The sequence below is a fragment of the Bos taurus genome, chromosome 29, assembly GCF_002263795.3.
Source record: "Bos taurus isolate L1 Dominette 01449 registration number 42190680 breed Hereford chromosome 29, ARS-UCD2.0, whole genome shotgun sequence".
Lineage (NCBI taxonomy): Eukaryota > Metazoa > Chordata > Mammalia > Artiodactyla > Bovidae > Bos > Bos taurus.
This window is the reverse complement of record NC_037356.1, coordinates 8,440,705-8,459,988: the sequence shown is the minus strand read 5'-3', so window position 1 is coordinate 8,459,988 and position 19,284 is coordinate 8,440,705. Positions and strand designations below refer to the sequence as shown.

At 37.6% G+C, this 19,284-nt stretch overlaps 1 protein-coding gene across 2 annotated transcripts in view; it reads left to right on the top strand.

Annotated features, from left to right (window-relative positions):
* Window positions 1–19,284, top strand: part of TMEM135 (transmembrane protein 135) — a 303,343-nt gene that overhangs the window by 80,209 nt on the left and 203,850 nt on the right. For both annotated transcript variants that reach the window (XM_024987169.2, NM_001035348.1), the window contains 1 exon segment: window positions 4,714–4,747. In XM_024987169.2, coding sequence (XP_024842937.1) covers window positions 4,714–4,747 — 34 coding nt within the window.

Below are 19,284 nucleotides of genomic sequence, written 5' to 3'. Positions count from 1 at the left end.
TTTTAATGGAAGTTTAAAAGATTCACCTCCTTTCCCCATCCAAAAAAAGAGCTTATCTGTGGTTGAAAGAAATACTTGACTAACTTTAGGTTGCTTATTCACTGAGTTTCACCAGTCTTCTAATCTAGTGATTAGATTAGAAGAATGGAAGTATTTGTGTATCAGAGCCTCCTGTGAAGTTTAAAAAGTTATTGTCCTCCTTGGCCCCAGCCCTTCCTCTAGGCCCACTTTTTTTCTAATTGACATCTCCCCCCTTCCCCATCAATGTTGTAGCAGTGTTTTAATGTGTAACTTGGTTTCCAGAGAGAATTTACTCACTAGGAAGGGAGTACTTGTTTGTCGTCAGACTTAGGCTAGATACAGTCAAGTGTTAAATAATAAAATGGTATTTAATCAACTTACCTGTTTCCTGTAATATTGGACGAAGTGACCATCTCTGGAGAAGTGATAAAATAAATTACTGTTCTGATATTCTAACCTGCCAAATAAAATACCATCTTCTCATTCTTGAGGCTGTTAGTTTTGGGTTGGAATTCAGATAAAGCTGAGGAGGAGGTGATCGTCCTCATTATTTGGAAATGGTAAATTGAAACTTGGGGCTTCCCAGGTGGCTCAGTGGGTAAATAATCTGCCTGCCAGTGCAGGAGATGTAGGTTGGATCCCTGGATCAGGAAGATCCCCTGGAGAAGGAAATGGCAAACGATACAGTATCGTCGCCTGGGAAATCTATCTCATGGACAGAGGAGCCTGGTTGGCTACAGTTTATGGGTTGCAAAGTGTCGGACAAGACTGAGGAACTGAATAACAACACATTGAAGCTTGAGACCGTGATAGTTTCAAGTACTCTAATAGCAATACATCCTTGGCTTTTTACTGATGGTTGGACATGACTGAGCAACTTCACTTTCACTTGTCACTTTCATGCATTGGTGAAGGAAATGGCAACCCACTCCAGTGTTCTTGCCTGGAGAATCCCAGGGACGGGGGAGCCTGGTGGGCTGCCGTCTGTGGGGTCGCACAGAGTCGGACACAACTAAAGCGACTTAGCAGCAGCAGCAGCAGCAGCAGACTGTGTCAAGGCTTTGTTTATCCTCGATGTACAAAAGCCTGCTAGGATACCATATTAAACAAATCAGTGAATTTTAGAATTGAAAGATAACTTAGTAAAGATTTTCTACTGTAGAAGCAGTACCTTGGAAAGAATATGAAACTTGAGTCAGAAGAAATTGCTTTTTGCCACCTTCATATTTTTAAATAAACCACTTCTCTGATTCTTGGTTTTTAATAGAGTGAGGACGATAGTGTCTGCTTTATACTCTGTATAACTACTGAGAGGATAAAATCTGATTTCAAAATATTAATTATACTGTGTAAATTATTAAATTTTATACAAGTGGATCATGCTTTTGCTTGCTAATAAATTAGTGTCTTTAGTCAGTCGTCCCTCTGTCTAGGCTATCTTTCGTGATTATTTCTACAGTGTATGTCTATAATGTATTCCTTCTTGTAAGACTGGATTCCTAGTGACACTTTGCTTAGTAATTCTACCATTTGTTTAGTGTCTGTTAGATGCCAGGTACTATTGCAGGTCTGTGAAAATGTAATGGTTAAACAAGATCATCTTTGCTCAGTAAAGATAAACAGTTACAGATGGAAGCTAGTGATGATTCTAGAGTTGGGTTACTGTTATTATCAGAGACAGAATGAAGTTAGTGGAACAAATGCTTTTGAAGATAGCATCATGTATTAGTTCACTGCACTGTTGGTGTTGTTCAGTCACTCAGTCGTGTCTGACTCTTTGCGACCCCATGGACTGCAGCACGTCAGGCTTCCCGGTCCTTCACCATCTCCCGGAGCTTGCTCAAACTCATGTCCATCTCATCGGTGATGCCATCCAACCATCTCATCCTCTGTCATCCCCTTCTCCTCCTGCCTTCAATCCTTCCCAGCATGAGGGTCTTTTCTAATGAATCAGCTCTTCACATCAGGTGGCCAGAGTACTGGAGTTTCAGCTTTAGCATCAGTCCTTCCAATGAACATTCAGGACTGATTTCCTTTAGGGTTAACTGGTTGGATCTCCTTGCAGTCCAAGGGACTGTCAAGAGTTTTCTCCACCACAGCTCAAAAGCATCAGTTCTTTGGCGCTTAGCCTTCTATATGGTCCAACTTCACATCCATACACGACTGCTGGAAAAACCATAGCTTTCACTAGATGGACCTTTGTTGGCAAAGTAATGTCTCTGCTTTTTAATACATTGTCTAGGTTTGTCATAGCTTTTCTTCCAAGGAGCAAGTGTCTTTTAATTTCTCTTCATAGTGAAATGTATTTTTGGGCACTACCACTGAAATTACAGAAATATTTTTACTTTGGTTTTGTAATGAAGAATACTATTTTTTTGTTCATACGTAACCAGGAATTGAAAAGAACAGATAAATCCTTGAGAAGCATTTAGCTTTTCCATGTATGTGTGACTCTTAGATGATGATGTTACCCTGATTTTTCTTGATATGATTTATTTAAAGTAAGTACTATTGAAACATCTTTGATTTAGAATTTGATAGGAACTAAAGATTGGTAAGGATTAGTAAGAACAATTTCAATTGGTATGTATAAATCATAGAAAAGAAGACTTAAAAGGGACCTTACAGATCATCGTACCACTGATTTTGAAATTCATTTTTAGAGGAGCAGTGGAATTCTGTTGTTCTGCTAAGGTATATTAGGACCTGCTGAAGAGGGACATTGCTGGGGGCATGGCCCAGTATGCCTAGGGCGCCTCTCCCTTTCAACCAGGATGGACCCAATGTTGTGTTTTATATATTAGTGATAAATGTAAGTTTTTTTCTTTAAATAGTTTTTATATTAAAAATATGTTAGATAACTAATTTCCTCATTTTAATGACAAAACTAGAGTACCACGGAGAAGGCAATGGCACCCCACTCCAGTACTCTTGCCTGGAAAATCCCACGGACGGAGGAGACTGGTAGGCTGCAGTCCATGGGATTGCTAAGAGTCGGACACGACTGAGCGACTTTCCTTTCAATTTTTACTTCATGCATTGGAAAAGGAAATGGCAATCCACTCCAGTGTTCTTGCCTGGAGAATCCCAGGGACGGCGGAGCCTGGTGGGCTGCTGTCTATGGGGTCGCACAGAGTCAGACACGACTGAAGCGACTTAGCAGCAGCAGCAGCAGAGTACCAGCGAAAGTTAACTGGAACCTTGATTTCTTAACTTCACTTCAGCATTATTCAGTTACATCATACTGCCTCCATACGGCTTTAGTAAATTGAAAATCCTGTTAAGCCATTTTAAGTGATGAACAATCAAGGTTTTGTATGACTGAATCTGACATCAAGAAGATTGATTGATGATGTTAATATCAAGATCTAGCATGATATTTAAATGAAAGTGATTTGATATTCTTACTTTTTATGTTACAAAGTAATTGTTTCTTTGAGTACTAAAAATGTTCATTCTTGAAACTCAGATATATTTCTATGATTTTCAGAGTTTATTTGAGCCCTGCCCTTTAACGCTTTAAATATTAAAGACCTCTTTATTAGAGGGATGTGCGTCATTTATGGTCTCATGTGCAGTATAAGTTAAAATTATAAGGGCATAACATTGTCCTTATCTTTGAGTTTCTAGGTGAATTCTCATTAAGTAAGAGTGAATATGCATTTAGTAAATATATAGTTTTTCTGTAAAGCAGGTGTTCACAGAGCTTTTGTTTGTCCTTTGGTGTTAAAGAGTTCACTTAGTACCTGACTTTTCACTTAGCAATGAAATTAAAACAAGGTGATTTAGTATGATTTGTAACAATGTCTAATAAACAGTTGCATTATGTGTAAAATGATAGAAGATCTGATTTTTTAAAATCAATTTGCATTTAGTTAGAATTGTTATGGCCTTGACTTCTTGGCAAGATGAATTTGCTAGGATTCTTCATTAAGCTTAGAATTCTCTAACATAAAGATAGACTAATAGCAAATTGTACCTCTCTTCCTATTAATAAATAATAAAGTGTCAGTAATTTTAAAAATTGAGATGTAATTGACATGTATTGAACACTGTATTAATTTTGTTAGATATATGATCTTTACAATAAGTCTAATTAGCAATTACTAGTCAATAGTAATTTTTTTTTTTTAAGAAATGTTAGAGCTTTGACTTTATTTTTTTAATTCTTTAGAAGATTTTGGCTGTGCTGGGTTTTTGTTGTGGCATGTGGGCCTTCTCTAGTTGCAGCGTGCAGGCTTCTCTTTTGTTGCAGCGTGTGGGCTCTTGAGCTATGGTGTGTGGTCTTAGCAGTTGTGGCGTATGGGCTCAGTAGTTATGGTCCGTGGGCTTAGTTGCCCTGCAGCATGTGGGATATTAGTTCCCTGACCAGGGATCGAACCCACATTGCCTGTATTGGAAGGTGCATTCTACCAGTAGACTACCAGGGGAAGTCCCAGGCAATAGTAATTTTAAAGAATTCTAATTAATGAGCACTAAACAGAATATTTAATGACTGCCAAACAGAATGACTTGTAGAATTGATTTATACAATTAACTGTTACAGTACTAAAAACTTAGTTCTGCATAATCTACCCCTTTCCCACCACTCCTGAGAAATGAGTTGGTAGATATCTAAAAAAAATGATGAAGTGATTATTAAGTCAAATTTGTGCTTAGTCTCACTCTCTGTCTTCTTAAAATTATTTGCAGGAGAGGGCTGCTCACAATTTATATGGCCAACTTGGTAAGTAAATCTTTTTTTTTTTTTTTTGCATTTGAGGTTTTTCCATGCATTTTTTTAAACCTTCTTTTGTTCTTTGAATAAAATTCCCTTAAAAAAAGGAAACGTACTTGATTTTGATAATGTTGTCTGTCTTTGTTTTAAAGGATAGACTTAAATGTTTAAAATAGCTTTGATGCTCTCTGGTTTATTCCTGTTACATTATATGACTAACTTGTACTTATTTCAGGAGGAAATAGATTCACTGCCCTGTGTTCTTCATGATTCTTTTTTCTTTTACACTTAGGTCTTCATCTTTGGTAGTGTGCATATCTATATCTGTATCCTCTCTCTATGTATCTTTAATTTCATTTCATATTCTGCTTCTATTGCTAACTTCTTATGGAAAAAATGATTTAAGGATAAGTGTTTATGATGTATAGTTTTCCTGGATTTCAAAATAGCATTGATTCTATTTTTGAATATACTGAATATATTTAATAATGTGATAGTCTAGGCTTCTAAAAAATTTCTTAAGTTTTCAGAATTGAAATTAATGTTGTCTTAATACTCTTTGCTGTAGATATATACTCAGGGTATATGATTTTCATTGTCAAGCTCATATTTTAAAAACATATGTGTGTTAAAAGCTTTTAAACTTGTTTCACAGAAATTATAGGCAACAGTGAAAAATTCAACTAAGGAAAGATAAATAATTATTTGTTTACCTAAGGATAAATTTTTGAGTTCTGTAACAGAGGAGACTGTAGTTCAGGGTTGTATTTAGCAACTTATTTCAGTTTTAAAATATTTGATTTTTGCTCTGTGTAAGTTACTGTGCTATGTGCTAGAAGGCAAGATGAAGACAGTCCTTGTATTTATGGAGTTTGCTCTCTAGTGGAAAAGTCACAGTAGAAATAATAATGTTTGAAAAGAATTGAAAAATGAATTATAGGGTGCTATGGAAACCATAATAGTAGCACTAAACTATTCTAGGTGCTGCTTTCCTTTCTTATTTTGTAAAAAACTTAAAAATATTACAACTGCATCCCCAGAATGGATTTGAGTTTTAATCCATTTGTTTTCCTTTTAGTTGTGCACAAGCTTTTTTATATGACCACATGGTCATACTTGAATACCCAAATACTATATGTATTTATACACTTTTCTTAAATTCTAAGTAAATTTCCACAAACTTTATGTGTTGCCTGGTTTAACTGGAAATTCCTAGAGATAAGATATTTGACTTTGATTGATATAATCAATGTTGGAAGATGCCCTAAAACTACTCTGGTTTTTTAAGATAAAGCTTTTTATTTTGAAATAATCATCGATTCCTACGCAGTTGTAAGAAATAATAGATCTCATGTACTCTCTACACAGTTTCCCTTAATAGTAGTATCTTACAAAACTATAGTAGATCAAAAGTAGGATATTTACATTGATATTTATTATAGTCAAGATAGAGAACATTTTCTTCATGTTGCCGTTTTGTAGCTACATTTATTGGGTTGGCTAAAAAGTTTGAGTTTTTCCTAAAATGTTACAGAAAAACCTTAACAAACTTTTTGGTCAACCCAGTACTTACCTCTGACCTTTCCCTCCTATTGCCCAACTTCTGGCAACCACTAATTTATTCTTTACCTCTATAATTCTTTAGTTTTTATAGTCATTTCAAGAATGTTTTATAAATAGAATTATATAGTACATATTTTTTGTCATTAGCTGTTTTCACTCCATAATTCTCTGGAGATTGATTCAAGTTGTTGGGCATATCAGTAGTTCGTTCCTTTTTATTGCCGAGTAAGTATACCATAGTATGGATGTACTAGTTTATTTAACTGTTCACCTATTGAAGAACATCTGGCTTGCTTCCAGTTTTTGGCTATTACAAATAAAGATGCTAGAAATATTCACATGCAACTTTTTGTGTGAACAGGAGTTTTTATTTCTCTGGGATAAATGCCCTGAAATACAGTTGCCAGGTTGTATGGTACCTAAATGGTTAGTTTTTAAAGGAACTGATAAACTGTTTTCCAGAGTGGCTGTACTGTGTTGTTTTGATAGCATTTACAATCTAGAATAAACCTTTGAACCTCTAGTTCTTTCTAAATGTGAAACTTTGTGTGTGTGGGGAGTAACATTTGTCTGTTAAATAGATTTGTACATTTTATTTCCAGATTAATAAATTTCAGTATTAGAAAAGCTTTTCAAAAAATGCAGAATATAGATCCGTCTTTTATCTTTTGTCATCCAAGTTCTGTAATTTAAACATTTAATGAGATCAAAGCCTCACACATGGATTTTTGACTGTGTTCAAAGAAATTTGTACATGAAATATTTGGGATACTAATGATAGTCTTAGTTATTTTCATCTTCTTTAATCTCCCCTTCCTCTAAATAGAGCCTTTTATTTATACTATTGCTGTGTAACTATTATTTAAGTAAGAGGGTGATTAGTGTGGAATAGGTAAGAAATATTTTCAGAGCCTGAATTTATCCTTAAGAAATAACTAAATTCTAGAACTCTATTATATTGCTCACTAGACTGAGTTGAGATTGTTGGCTGATTTTAACACCAATGGCAAAATTTCTAAATGTTGGGAGCTTTTAAGAAAGTTATTTATTGTATTTAGGTATGTGTTTCTGAATTAGAAAGTAGAGAAAAACATGAAGAAGAAAGTAAAAGTTATCTGTAGTTTTACCATGTAGTAATTGCTAACATTTTAGTGTTTATTATTTTATCCCCTTCCCTTTCCTCCAATGTCCCTACATAAATACACATAGATGCATATTCACATTATACATTATATACCCAATAAAAAATTGGGGGCATATTGTTTTGTGACATCTTTTGTTACTATGGCATATAGTTTTGGTAGCTCATAGTATTAAGTAATCATTCTTTGGAGAGCGTAATCATACCTTTTCACCTAATTTTTGGTTATATTCTCATTACATTCAGTTGGTTTTGTACATATACACATATACCCACTAAAATGTTGGGTGACAGTAAATTACTATTTGGTTAGTAATAATGTTAGTTATAATTTGGTTAGTAATAATTGTTAGTTTTGGCTGCGACAGTTATCCACTCCTTAATTATTTTGGTCAGAAAATTTCAAAGGCATTGCCATGCCTCTGAATGAATATCTGAGAAAAATATGGAAAACTGGCTTCATATTATCTTTATCATCTTTGTCTTTATTTTTATCAATGAACATTTATTGGGCAAAGCACTGTCCTGTGTATTTGGACACAAGTGTAAGTCATTATGGTCTTCCCTGGTAGTTCAGTGGTAAAGAATCTGCCTGCCAATGCAGGAGATACAGGTTCGATCCCTGGGTCAGGAAGATCCTTTGGAGAAGGAAATGGCAACCCATTCCAGTATTCTTGCCTAGGACATTCCATGAACAGAAGAGCCTGGAGGACTATAGTCCATGGGATTGCAAAAGAGGCAGACACGATATAGTGACTAAACAAATACCAAAAAATACATAAGTCATTATTCTGTTCTTCAAAGTAGTTTAGTTGAGGCAATAAGGTTTATCTAGATCTGGATTTAAAATGTTAATGTATTGCTCTATTTAAAATGGATAAACAACAAGGGCCTGCTGTATAACACATGGAACTCTGCCCAATGCTATGTGGCAGCCTGGATGGGAGAGGAGTTTGGGGGAGAATGGATACATGTATATTTGTGGCTGAATCCCTTCCCTGTTCACCTGAAACTATCACAACATTGTTTGTTAATTGCTAGACCCCAATACAAAATAAAACATTTACTGTAAAAAAATAATTAAAATGATAGTTTATTCATAGTCAAATACGTGGTTAGACAGTACAGTTTTAAGAACTTTAGGAAAGGGAGTTAGCTTTGTGCTGGGGAAATGAGAAAGTTTTATTATTGTTTTTTAACATTTATAGTCTGTGGGTAGTCTGCCTGGCAGCTCTATAGTGGAGCTAATAGTGACCTTCGCCAAGAGGACGTATGCCACACCTCGCCTCCCACGTCTGAGGCAGCCAGAGCTCCTGTCTCTGTAGCAGGTCACTGCTGACCTGTCCTCTGCAGGAGACACTCATACATTCAAAGGCAGGTCTGGCTGAATCTCTTGTGGAGGTCCCTGCTCCATTCCCTGGGTCTTGGTAACCACAGATAGCCATGATGATGTGATAACTCACCTAGAGCCAGACATCTTGGAGTGTGAAGTCAAGTGGGCCTTATGAAGCATCACTATGAACAAAGCTAGTGGAGGTGATGGAATTCCAGCTGAGCTATTTCAAACTCTAAAAGATGATGCTGTGAAAATGCTGTACTCAATATGCTAGCAAATTTGGAAAACTCAGCAGTGGCTACAGGACTGGAAAAGGTCAGTTTTCATTCCAATCCCAAAGAAGGGCTATGCCAAAGAATATTCAGACTAACACACAATTGCACTCATTTCACATGCTAACAAAGTAATGCTCAAAATTCTCCAACTTAGACTTTAGTAGTATGTGAACTGAGAACTCCCAGATATTCAAGCTGGATTTAGAAAAGGCAGAAGAGCCAGAGGTCAAATTATCAATATCAGTTGGATCATAGAAAAAGCAAGAGAATCCCAGAAAAAGATCTACTTCTTCTTCATTGACTATACTAAAGCCTTTGACTGTGTAGATCACAACATATTGTGGAAAATTCTTGGAGATGGGAATACCAGACCACCTTACCTGTCTTCTGACAAACCTGTAAACAGGTCAAGAAGGAATTAGGACCAGACATGGAACAACAGACTGGTTCCAAATTGGGAAAGGAGTATGTCAAGGCTATATATTGCACCCTGCTTAATTAACTTATATGCAGAGTATACCACGTGAAATGCCAGGCAGGATGAAGCACAAGCTGGAATCAAGATTGCTGAGAGAAATATCAATAACCTCAAATATGCAGACAACACCATCCTTATGGCAAAAAGTGAATAATAACTAACCTCTTGAAGGTGAAAGAAGAGAGTGAAAAAAGCTGGCTTAAAACTCAACATTCAAAAAAACTAAGATCATGACATCCAGTCCTATCACTTCATGGCAAATAGATGGGGAAACAATGGAAACAGTGACAGACTTTATTTTCTTGGGCTCCAAAATCACTGCAGATGGTGACTGCAGCCACAAAATTAAAAGACATTTGTTCCTTGGAAGAAAAGCTATGACCAACCTAGACAGCATATTAAAAAGCAGAGACATTACTTTGCTTACAAAGGTCCATCTAGTCAAAGCTATAATTTTTCCAGTATCATGTGTGGATGTGAGAGTTGGAGCATATAGAAAGCTGAGTGCCAAAGAATTGATGCTTTTGAACTGTGGTGTTGGAGAAGACTCTTGAGAGTCCCTTGGACTGCAAGGAGATCCAACCAGTCAATTGTAAAGGAAATCAACCCTGAGTATTCATTGGAAGGACTGATGCTGAAACTGAAGCTCCAATACTTTGACCACCTGATGTGAAGAGCCAACTCATTAGAAAAGACACTCATACTAGAAAGATTGAAGGCAGGAGGAGAAGGGAATGACAGAGGACAAGATGGTTGGATGGCATCACCGACTCAATGGACATGCATTTGAGCAAGCTCCAGGAGATGGTGAAGGACAGGGAGGCTTGGCATGCTGCAGTCCATGGGGTCGTAAAGAGTCGGACGTGACTGAGCAACTGAACAGCGACATTTCATGTTATTTATTTGGCTGCAGTAGGTCTTTGTTGCTGCACGTGAGATCTAGTTCCCCAACTAGGGATTGAACCCGAGCACCCTGTATGGGGAGCCTGGAGTCCTAGCCACTGGACCCCCAGGAAAGTCCCCAAGAAGGTTTTATGAATTGCATGGGACCTGAATATCGAAGAAAGGCAAGAAATTGGAGGTAGCTTTATCTTTGAGACGTGTCTCTGGTGATCATACGACAAAGTTCTTGCCTTTCCAAGGATTGCTAAGTTGAGGCCAAAATTTAGGGGAAAAAAAAAGAATAAGAAACATTTGTTGAGTTTCTACTCTGTTAGACATAATTGGTAAAATTGGGGTTACCCAAATAAACAAGGTATAGTTCCTGATTCTGAGGACCTTATACTTTACTAGGGGAGAGAGAGATATAAAACCTCATCCCTGTTTTTTAACATTGATAGTTGTCTCAAAGCAGAAAACAGTACAGTGTTTAAACTGTGTAGTTGTAAATATAAATCTTGCTAGTTGTTTTTGTGAACTGCGTTATGTTAGGTGTCGTAGGGAGTGGGTGAAGAACTATATATTCTAAATAAGGGACATCTCTATTGATGCTTTTGCTTTTATGAGAAGATATTCATTCACTCAGATATGCAGATGACACCACCCTTATGGCAGAAAGTGAAGAGGAACTCAAAAGCCTCTTGATGAAAGTGAAAGTGGAGAGTGAAAAAGTTGGCTTAAAGCTCAGCATTCAGAAAACGAAGATCATGGCATCTGGTCCCATCAGTTGATGGGAAATAGATGGGGAAACAGTGGCAGACTTGATTTTTCTGGGCTCCAAGATCACTACAGATGGTGATTGTAGCCATGAAATTAAAAGACACTTACTCCTTGGAAGGAAAGTTATGACCAACCTAGATAGCATATTCAAAAGCAGAGACATTACTTTGCCAACAAAGGTCCGTCTAATCAAGGCTATGGTTTTTCCAGTGGTCATGTATGGATGTGAGAGTTGGACTGTGAAGAAGGCTGAGTGCCGAAGAATTGATGTTTTTGAACTGTGGTGTTGGAGAAGACTCTTGAGAGTCCCTTGGACTGCAAGGAGATCCAACCAGTCCATTCTGAAGGAGATCAGCCCTGGGATTTCTTTGGAAGGAATGATGCTAAAGCTGAAACTCCAGTACTTTGGCCACCTGATGCGAAGAGTTGACTCATTGGAAAAGAATCTGATGCTGGGAGGGATTGGGGGCAGGAGGAGAAGGGGACGACTGAGGATGAGATGGCTAGATGGCATCACTGACTTGATGGACGTGAGTCTGAGTGAACTCCGGGAGTTGGTGATGGACAGGGAGGCCTGGTGTGCTGCGATTCATGGGGTCGCAAAGAGTCGGACACGACTGAGCGACTGAACTGAACTGATTCATTCACTTGGGCTATTCTTATTATTCATAATATCCGTAAGTAAGCCTGGATAATTCTCAGTTATTAAACCTATGTGATTGTAGCCTTAGCTATAAATGTCATAAATTATACTTTAACTAGCAGTTTTAAAAATTATGAAGTCTTACAGTTTAATACAGTTTAATTAATGCCCAGGTGAAAGTCTTTAAGTTCTATGTTAGCAAATTTTGGAAAGAAAAATGTAAAATTTTAAAAATTGTATAGTTTTTTCCCCCAGATTTTTAGAGTTGATAGAGAATTAGTTGTTAAAGGGCAAAATGTAGAGGAGATACACAAAAAAGAATTAAATATATTCTCTGGCTTTTGCCCAAGATATGTCTATAAGATGATGGAAGTGTTTTTGTGAAGGTAATATGCCAGAACCAATTACCCACAAGAACACCAGCTGCTAGGATTCAACTTTGCCACAGTTTGATTTAAAAGAAAACACATAAAAGTTAGCATTTACATGAGTTCCTTTTATTTAGTTGGTTGTGACGATGACTGAGGATTCCAGTTTTTCAAAACTTATAATTTGCTGCTAACAATTATTTAGGGTGTGATGTCAAGTGTGGTTCATTTCTGTTTAGTTTAAATATAATTTATGACATTTACCAATCTTTCTATGTAAGTCTTTTGAAACCTTCTTTCTGCAATTTCCTTTATGCCATCAAGCATTCAACAATGCATACATTTTAAACTGGTAAACATATATCTACAGGCTTGTCTCTAGCACTTGTTTTTTAATTTTAAACATGCAGTGTCTTTGATTAAAACATCTGTATTTGATTTTTCAAACATACGGTTTGAAAATGTTGACTCATATGTTTTCTTGTAAGGCTACTTCAATTTAATTAGATTCAGCAGGTATTTATTATGTATCAGCTATGCTAGGCACGTGAGGATACAAAAGAAATACAAAGTGGATTGTAAACTAGTTGGAGAAATTTGATAGATGAACTTGAAAAAAAAGTAAACTGAAAGTATTAAATTCAAAAAGCAATTATAAATACTCTTTCAAATTGCTCCCCTAAGCCTTCCTTTTGCATCAAAAGACATCAACCATCCATCTAGTTGCTCAGGCCAGAAACAGGCATTTTAACTCTTTTCTTCATCTTATACTCTTGGTCCAAATTAGAGCTTCTTGATCTGTTTAAAATTCAGAAAAACCTTCCCTTCTCACTTCTCACTGCAGCCGTGTACAATACAAACACCTCACAAAGCTGGTATCTCTCTGACCTGATCTGCTCTTCTTATTCTTTACACTGGATTGCTTTTGTCTATAGAGTATTTGATGCTTGTTAGTCCTTTATTGGAGAAGGCAATGGCACCCTACTCCAGTACTCCTGCCTGGAAAATCCCATGGGCGGAGGAGCCTGGTAGGCTGCTGTCCATGGCGTCGAGAAGAGTTGGACATGACTGAGTGACTTCACTTTGACTTTTCACTTTCGTGCCTTGGAGAAGGAAATGGCAACCCGCTCCAGTGTTCTTGCCTGGAGAATCCCAGGGATGGTGGAGCCTGGTGGGCTGCCATCTATGGGATCGCACAGAGTCGGACACGACTGAATCGACTTAGCAGCAGCAGTCCTTTATAGCTGTAGCACTTTTGGGGGACAGGGGTGGAGTCTTGGAAATCTATTTCCCTAAAATATTCTTGGCTAGCAACCTTCTTCTTATATGCTTCTTAACCTATTGTTTGGAGAAGGCAATGGCAACCTGCTCCAGTACTCTTGCCTGGAAAATCCCATGGGCAGAGGAGCCTGTTAAGCGGCAGTCCATGGGCTTGCTAGGAGTCAGACACGACTGAGCAACTTCACTTTCACTTTTCACTTTTATGCATTGGAGAAGGAAATGGCAACCCACTCCAGTGTTCTTGCCTGGAGAATCCCAGGGACAGGGGAGCCTGGTGGGCTGCCGTCTATGGGGTCGGACAGAGTTGGACACGACTGAAGCAACTTAGCAGCAGCAGCAGCAGCCTTGTTACATCCTAAGAGAGTCTTTACTGTTATAGTTAAAGCAGCTTCCCCTCACCTCTCTAACTTGTACTCTTTTCTTTCTCATGGCTCTTATAAGTAAATTAAATTTTAAAATTTAGAAATTTTCTTATTTGTTTGCTTCATTTTCCCCACACTGTATATAAGCTGCTTAACAGCAAGAATTATTGCTTGTTCACTGACATCCCTAGTATCCAGTGTTTAGAATATAATATGTGCTTAATGAATAGTTACTGAATGGATGGAGATTGGGAGCAAATATTCTAGAAAATGGCAAAGATGAGAGAGAATGACCCTTATCTTCTAAGTTGGTGAACATATTAATAATACCTATTCTTCTTCTTTCTTTCCCTTAACTTTGAGACCCAAGTTGTTTAAGCCAACCAAATGAGCTTGTTTTCTCAAGGGAAGGTAAACAAAAGAGTAAGTAGATCTGTTATCAACTGATCTCCTGAGCTAGTAGATTCCTTTGTTGGATGGTTTCTTATGAGTACCAGAATTAGGGATGCTATTTTTCTCTGTATTCTTACTCTGATTCTTTAAATCACATTGAGGAATGTGCTTTTGGTGCCCAGTATAACATTTGGGCCATCTTGTGCTCTTAATGCTGAAACTCCAGTACTTTAGCCACCTCATGCGAAGAGTTGACTCATTGGGAAAGACTCTGATGCTGGGAGGGATTGGGGGCAGGAGGAGAATGGGACGACAGAGGATGAGATGGCTGGATGGCATCACTGACTTGATGGACATGAGTCTGAGTGAACTCCGGGAGTTGGTGATGGACAGGGAGGCCTGGCGTGCTGCGATTTATGGGGTCGCAAAGAGTTGGACACGACTGAGCAACTGAACTGAACTGAACTGAACTGTGCTCTTATCTTCATTTGGTAGAAGATGAAATACTTTGCTATCGAAGGTGAATAGATTCTTAAAAATTGTCATGGGCCACTTAAGGCATCGCAAAGGCAGACAGAGGAGGACTTGTGAGCATGAAAAGGGGAATTATTAGAGACTCCCTCTTATTTTCTTTTATTGAGCAATTTAATGCTGTTTTAGATGCTTTAGAGGAGGGCATGGTAACCCACTGCAGTATTCTTTCCTGGAGAACCCCATGGACAGAGGAGCCTGGTGGACTCTGGTCCATAGGGTTGCAGAGTCAGACACGACTGAAGTGACATAGCATTCCTGCATTTGAAGATCTATTGACACCGTGTTTTTGAGACCTATGTGTGTTCCTTTATGTTCTTCCCATGTATTGCTCTGACTGCCACCTAGTGTGCCAGAATGTTCATCCCTTGATCCCCTGTATGTGCCTTATAATGGCTTTATTGAGATATAAATCATATACCATAAAAGTTATCCCTTTGGAGTGATTTTTAGTACATTCACAGGATTGTGCACCATTAACACCATCTGGTTCATCTAGTGCATTTTACTTGTTCATTCTAGTGATGGACATCCAAATTACTTCCAACTCCTCAGTGTCACGATCAATGTGGTGATAATCATCTTTGTACATGACTGTTTTGTGAATTTCTCTGGATGTGCATGGATAAAAGCTGCTGCTGCTGCTGCTGCTAAGTCACTTCAGTCGTGTCCGACTCTGTGCGACCCCATAGATGGCAGCCCACCAGGCTCCCCCGTCCTTGGGATTCTCCAGGCAAGAACACTGGAGTGGGTTGCCATTTCCTTCTCCAATGCATGAAAGTGAAAAGTCAAAGTGAAGTCGCTCAGTCGTGTCTGACTCTTAGCGATCCCATGGACTGCAGCCCACCAGGCTACTCCACCCATGGGATTTTCCAGGCAGGAGTACTGGAGTGGGTTGCCATTGCCTTCTCCAGGATAAAAGCTAAGAAGGTGTATTTTTAGATTCAGTACTTTCTGGTAAAATGACAGAGTAGCTTGAAATGTGAAAAAGTATCATTATTCTAGTAGTTCATTTGAACATAGATTTATTGGTTCTTTAGGAGATAATTTTGTCTTGTGTTTCTTCGTTCTGTGTTTCTATTTGAATAATTTGATAATTCATCGTAGAGATTTTGGGGTTGGAGGTTGACATTGAATCTAGTAGGTATTCTGCTCCAAGTGTCCTGAAGAACTACTATAGGATCAATTAGGCCAAAGGAAAAAAGGGTGCCATTTTTCTTTAGGAGTGAGATTTCATCATAATTAGTCTTTATACACCTATTTATATACACTGTTTGCCTTGTGAAGGTAATATGTGCTTCAGTTTTCCTTGAAGGTGGGACGTACAAAGTAAAGACTTTTTCAGACATAGAAAAGCGGGAATAATTCACCACCAGCAGACCTGTACTAGAGGAAACGTTAAAGTTTGTCAGGAAGTTTTCAGGAAAATAATACTAGTTGGAAATATAGATCTACACAGAGAAATGAAGAGCACTGAAAATGGTAACTGTCAACACCTTGGTAGATATAAAAGATACTTTTCTTATATATCCCCCTTTAAAAGTGTAATTGATTGCAAAAATAATAGCAGTGTAGTTTGTGAGGGTTATACATAGAAGTAATGTTTAACAACATTGATACAGAGTTCAGGAGGGAAGAAATAGAAGTGTAATAACAGATTTTTATACCATATGGGACATTGTATAAATCACTTGAAGGTATGTATATTATAAACCTCAGATCAACTCAACTATATGTAACCTACAAGAAGTCACTTTAAAAGTAAAGGGAAAAATAAATTTAAAATGGGTTAAAAGTAAAAGTTTTGATAAGAGATATATTATGCTCACTCTAATTAGAAGTAAGCTAGAGTGGCTATAATAACAATGGTGCTAGTGGTAAAGAACCTGCTTGCCAGTGCAGGAGACGAAAGAGACTCGAGTTTGATCCCTGGGTCAGGAGGATCCTCTGGAGAAGGGCATGGCAACCCACTCCAGTATTCACGCATGGAGAATCCCATGGACAGAGGAACCTGGAGGGCTGCAGTCCATGGACTTGCAAAGAATTGGACACTGAAGGGACTTAGCACGTGCTCGTGCATGGTAGATTTCAAAGCAGAGCATATTAGTAGAGAGAAAGAGAGTAATTTCATAACACTAAAAGGATAAAGAATTAAGAGGATGTAATATTCCTAAATGTTTATGCATTTAATAAGAGAGCTTCAAAATAAATAAAGCAAAAACTGACAGAACCGCAATGAGAAATAAATAACATCCTTGATATAGAATGCAAAATGAAAATCATGAAGGATACAGAAGCCTTGAGTAACCCTATTAACTAACCTGACATTGTCGATGTTTATAGATCATTCTATACAGCACTATGGAGTGAAAATTATTTTCAAGTATCATCAAAATTTACCATATTCTGTGCTACAAAACGAATCTCAAATGATTCAAGTCATACAATTTATTGTTTGATGTCAATGAAATTAAATTAGAACCAGTAACCAAAAGATATCTAGAAAATCCCCCAATATTTGAATATATCACAAGATAGCAAAAGTAAAGTAGAAAGTGTTTTGAATTAAATGAAAAAAACAAACATATCAAAATTGGTAAGATATTGACTGCCTACTTAGAGGGACATTTGTAACACGAAATGCCTGTTTAGAAAAAAAAAAAAAGGTCTTAAGTCAGTGATTTCAGTTTCAACCTTAGGAAGCTAGGAAAAGAAGAGCAGTTAAACCCAAAGTAAGCATAAGTAAAGAAATAGTAAATATTGGAGTGGAAATAAATGAAAAAAAAAAAAAATCAAAACCAAGCAGTCAACACAACTCTAGCTAGTTCTGTGAGAAAATGAATAAAATTAACAAACCTTTAAGCCAGATTGATGAGGAAAAAAAGAGAAAAGATACAAATTACCAGCATCAGGAATGAGAGAGGTTATTCTGTTATAGATTATATAGCTGTTACTGAGTTGGCTGAAACGTTTGTTTGGGTTTTTCCATAGAATCTTATGGAAAAAGCCAAACGAACTTTTGAGCCAACCAATTAAAGTATAGTAACTTGGTAATTGAATACGTTTATGTCCATATATTTGTCAACTTAGGTGAAAAGGTTATATTTCTTTAAGGACTGTTGCTGTTGTCCAGTTGTTAAATTGTGTCCAGCTCTTTGGGATTCTGTGGACTCTAGCATGACAGGCTCCTCTGTCCTTCACTCTCTCCTGGAGTTTGCTCAGATTCATGTCCAGTGAATCAGTGATGCTATCCGACTATTTCATTCTCTGCTGCCTCTTTCTCCTTTGTATCTCAAAAGATATAAACCACCAAAACTCACTCAAAAAGAACAGGTTCTATGCAGGATACAGGATGCTCGGGACTGGTGCACTGGGACGACCTAGAGGGATAGTATGGGGAGGGAGGTGGGAGCGGGGATCAGGATGGGGAACATGTATACACCCGTGGCAGATTCATGTTGATGTATGGCAAAACCAATACAATATTGTAAAGTAATTAGCCTCCAGTTAAATAAATTTATATTAAAAAAAAAAGATATAAACTGATCAGCCCTTTATTTATTGAAGAAATTGGATTTGTAATTTAAAACCTTTTCCCAAAGAAAATTCCATGCCTGGGTAACTTCCCTGGTGAGTTTCAATAAATATTTATTTATTTATTTTTTAAATTTTATTTTATTTTTAGACTTTACAATATTGTATTGGTTCTGCCATATATCGAAATGAATCTGCCACAGGCATACATGTGTTCCCCATCCTGAACCCTCCTCCCTCCTCCCTCCCCATACCATCTCTCTGGGTTGTCCCAGTGCACCAGCCCCAAGCATCCAGTATCGTGCATCGAACCTGGACTGGCGACTCGTTTCATATATGATATTATACGTATTTCAATGCCATTCTCCCAAATCATCTCACCCTCTCCCTCTCCCACAGAGTCCAAAAGACTGTTCTATACATCAGTGTCTCTTTTGCTGTCTCGTATACAGGGTTATTGTTACCATCTTTCTAAATTCCATATATATGCGTTAGTATACTGTATTGGTGTTTTTCTTTCTGGCTTACTTCACTCTGTATAATAGGCTCCAGTTTCATCCACCTCATTAGAACGGATTCAAATGTATTCTTTTTAATGGCTGAGTAATACTCCATTGTGTATATGTACCTCAGCTTTCTTATCCATTCATCTGCTGATGGACATCTAGGTTGCTTCCATGTCCTGGCTATTATAAACAGTGCTTCGATGAACATTGGGGTACACGTGTCTCTTTCAATTCTGGTTTCCTCAGTGTGTATGCCCAGCAGTGGGATTGCTGGATCATAAGGCAGTTCTATTTCCAGTTTTTTAAGGAATCTCCACACTGTTCTCCATAGTGGCTGTACTAGTTTGCATTCCCACCAACAGTGTAAGAGGATTCCCTTTTCTCCACATCCTCTCCAGCATTTATTACTTGTAGACTTTTGGATCACAGCCATTCTGACTGGCGTGAAATGGTACCTCATAGTGGTTTTGATTTGC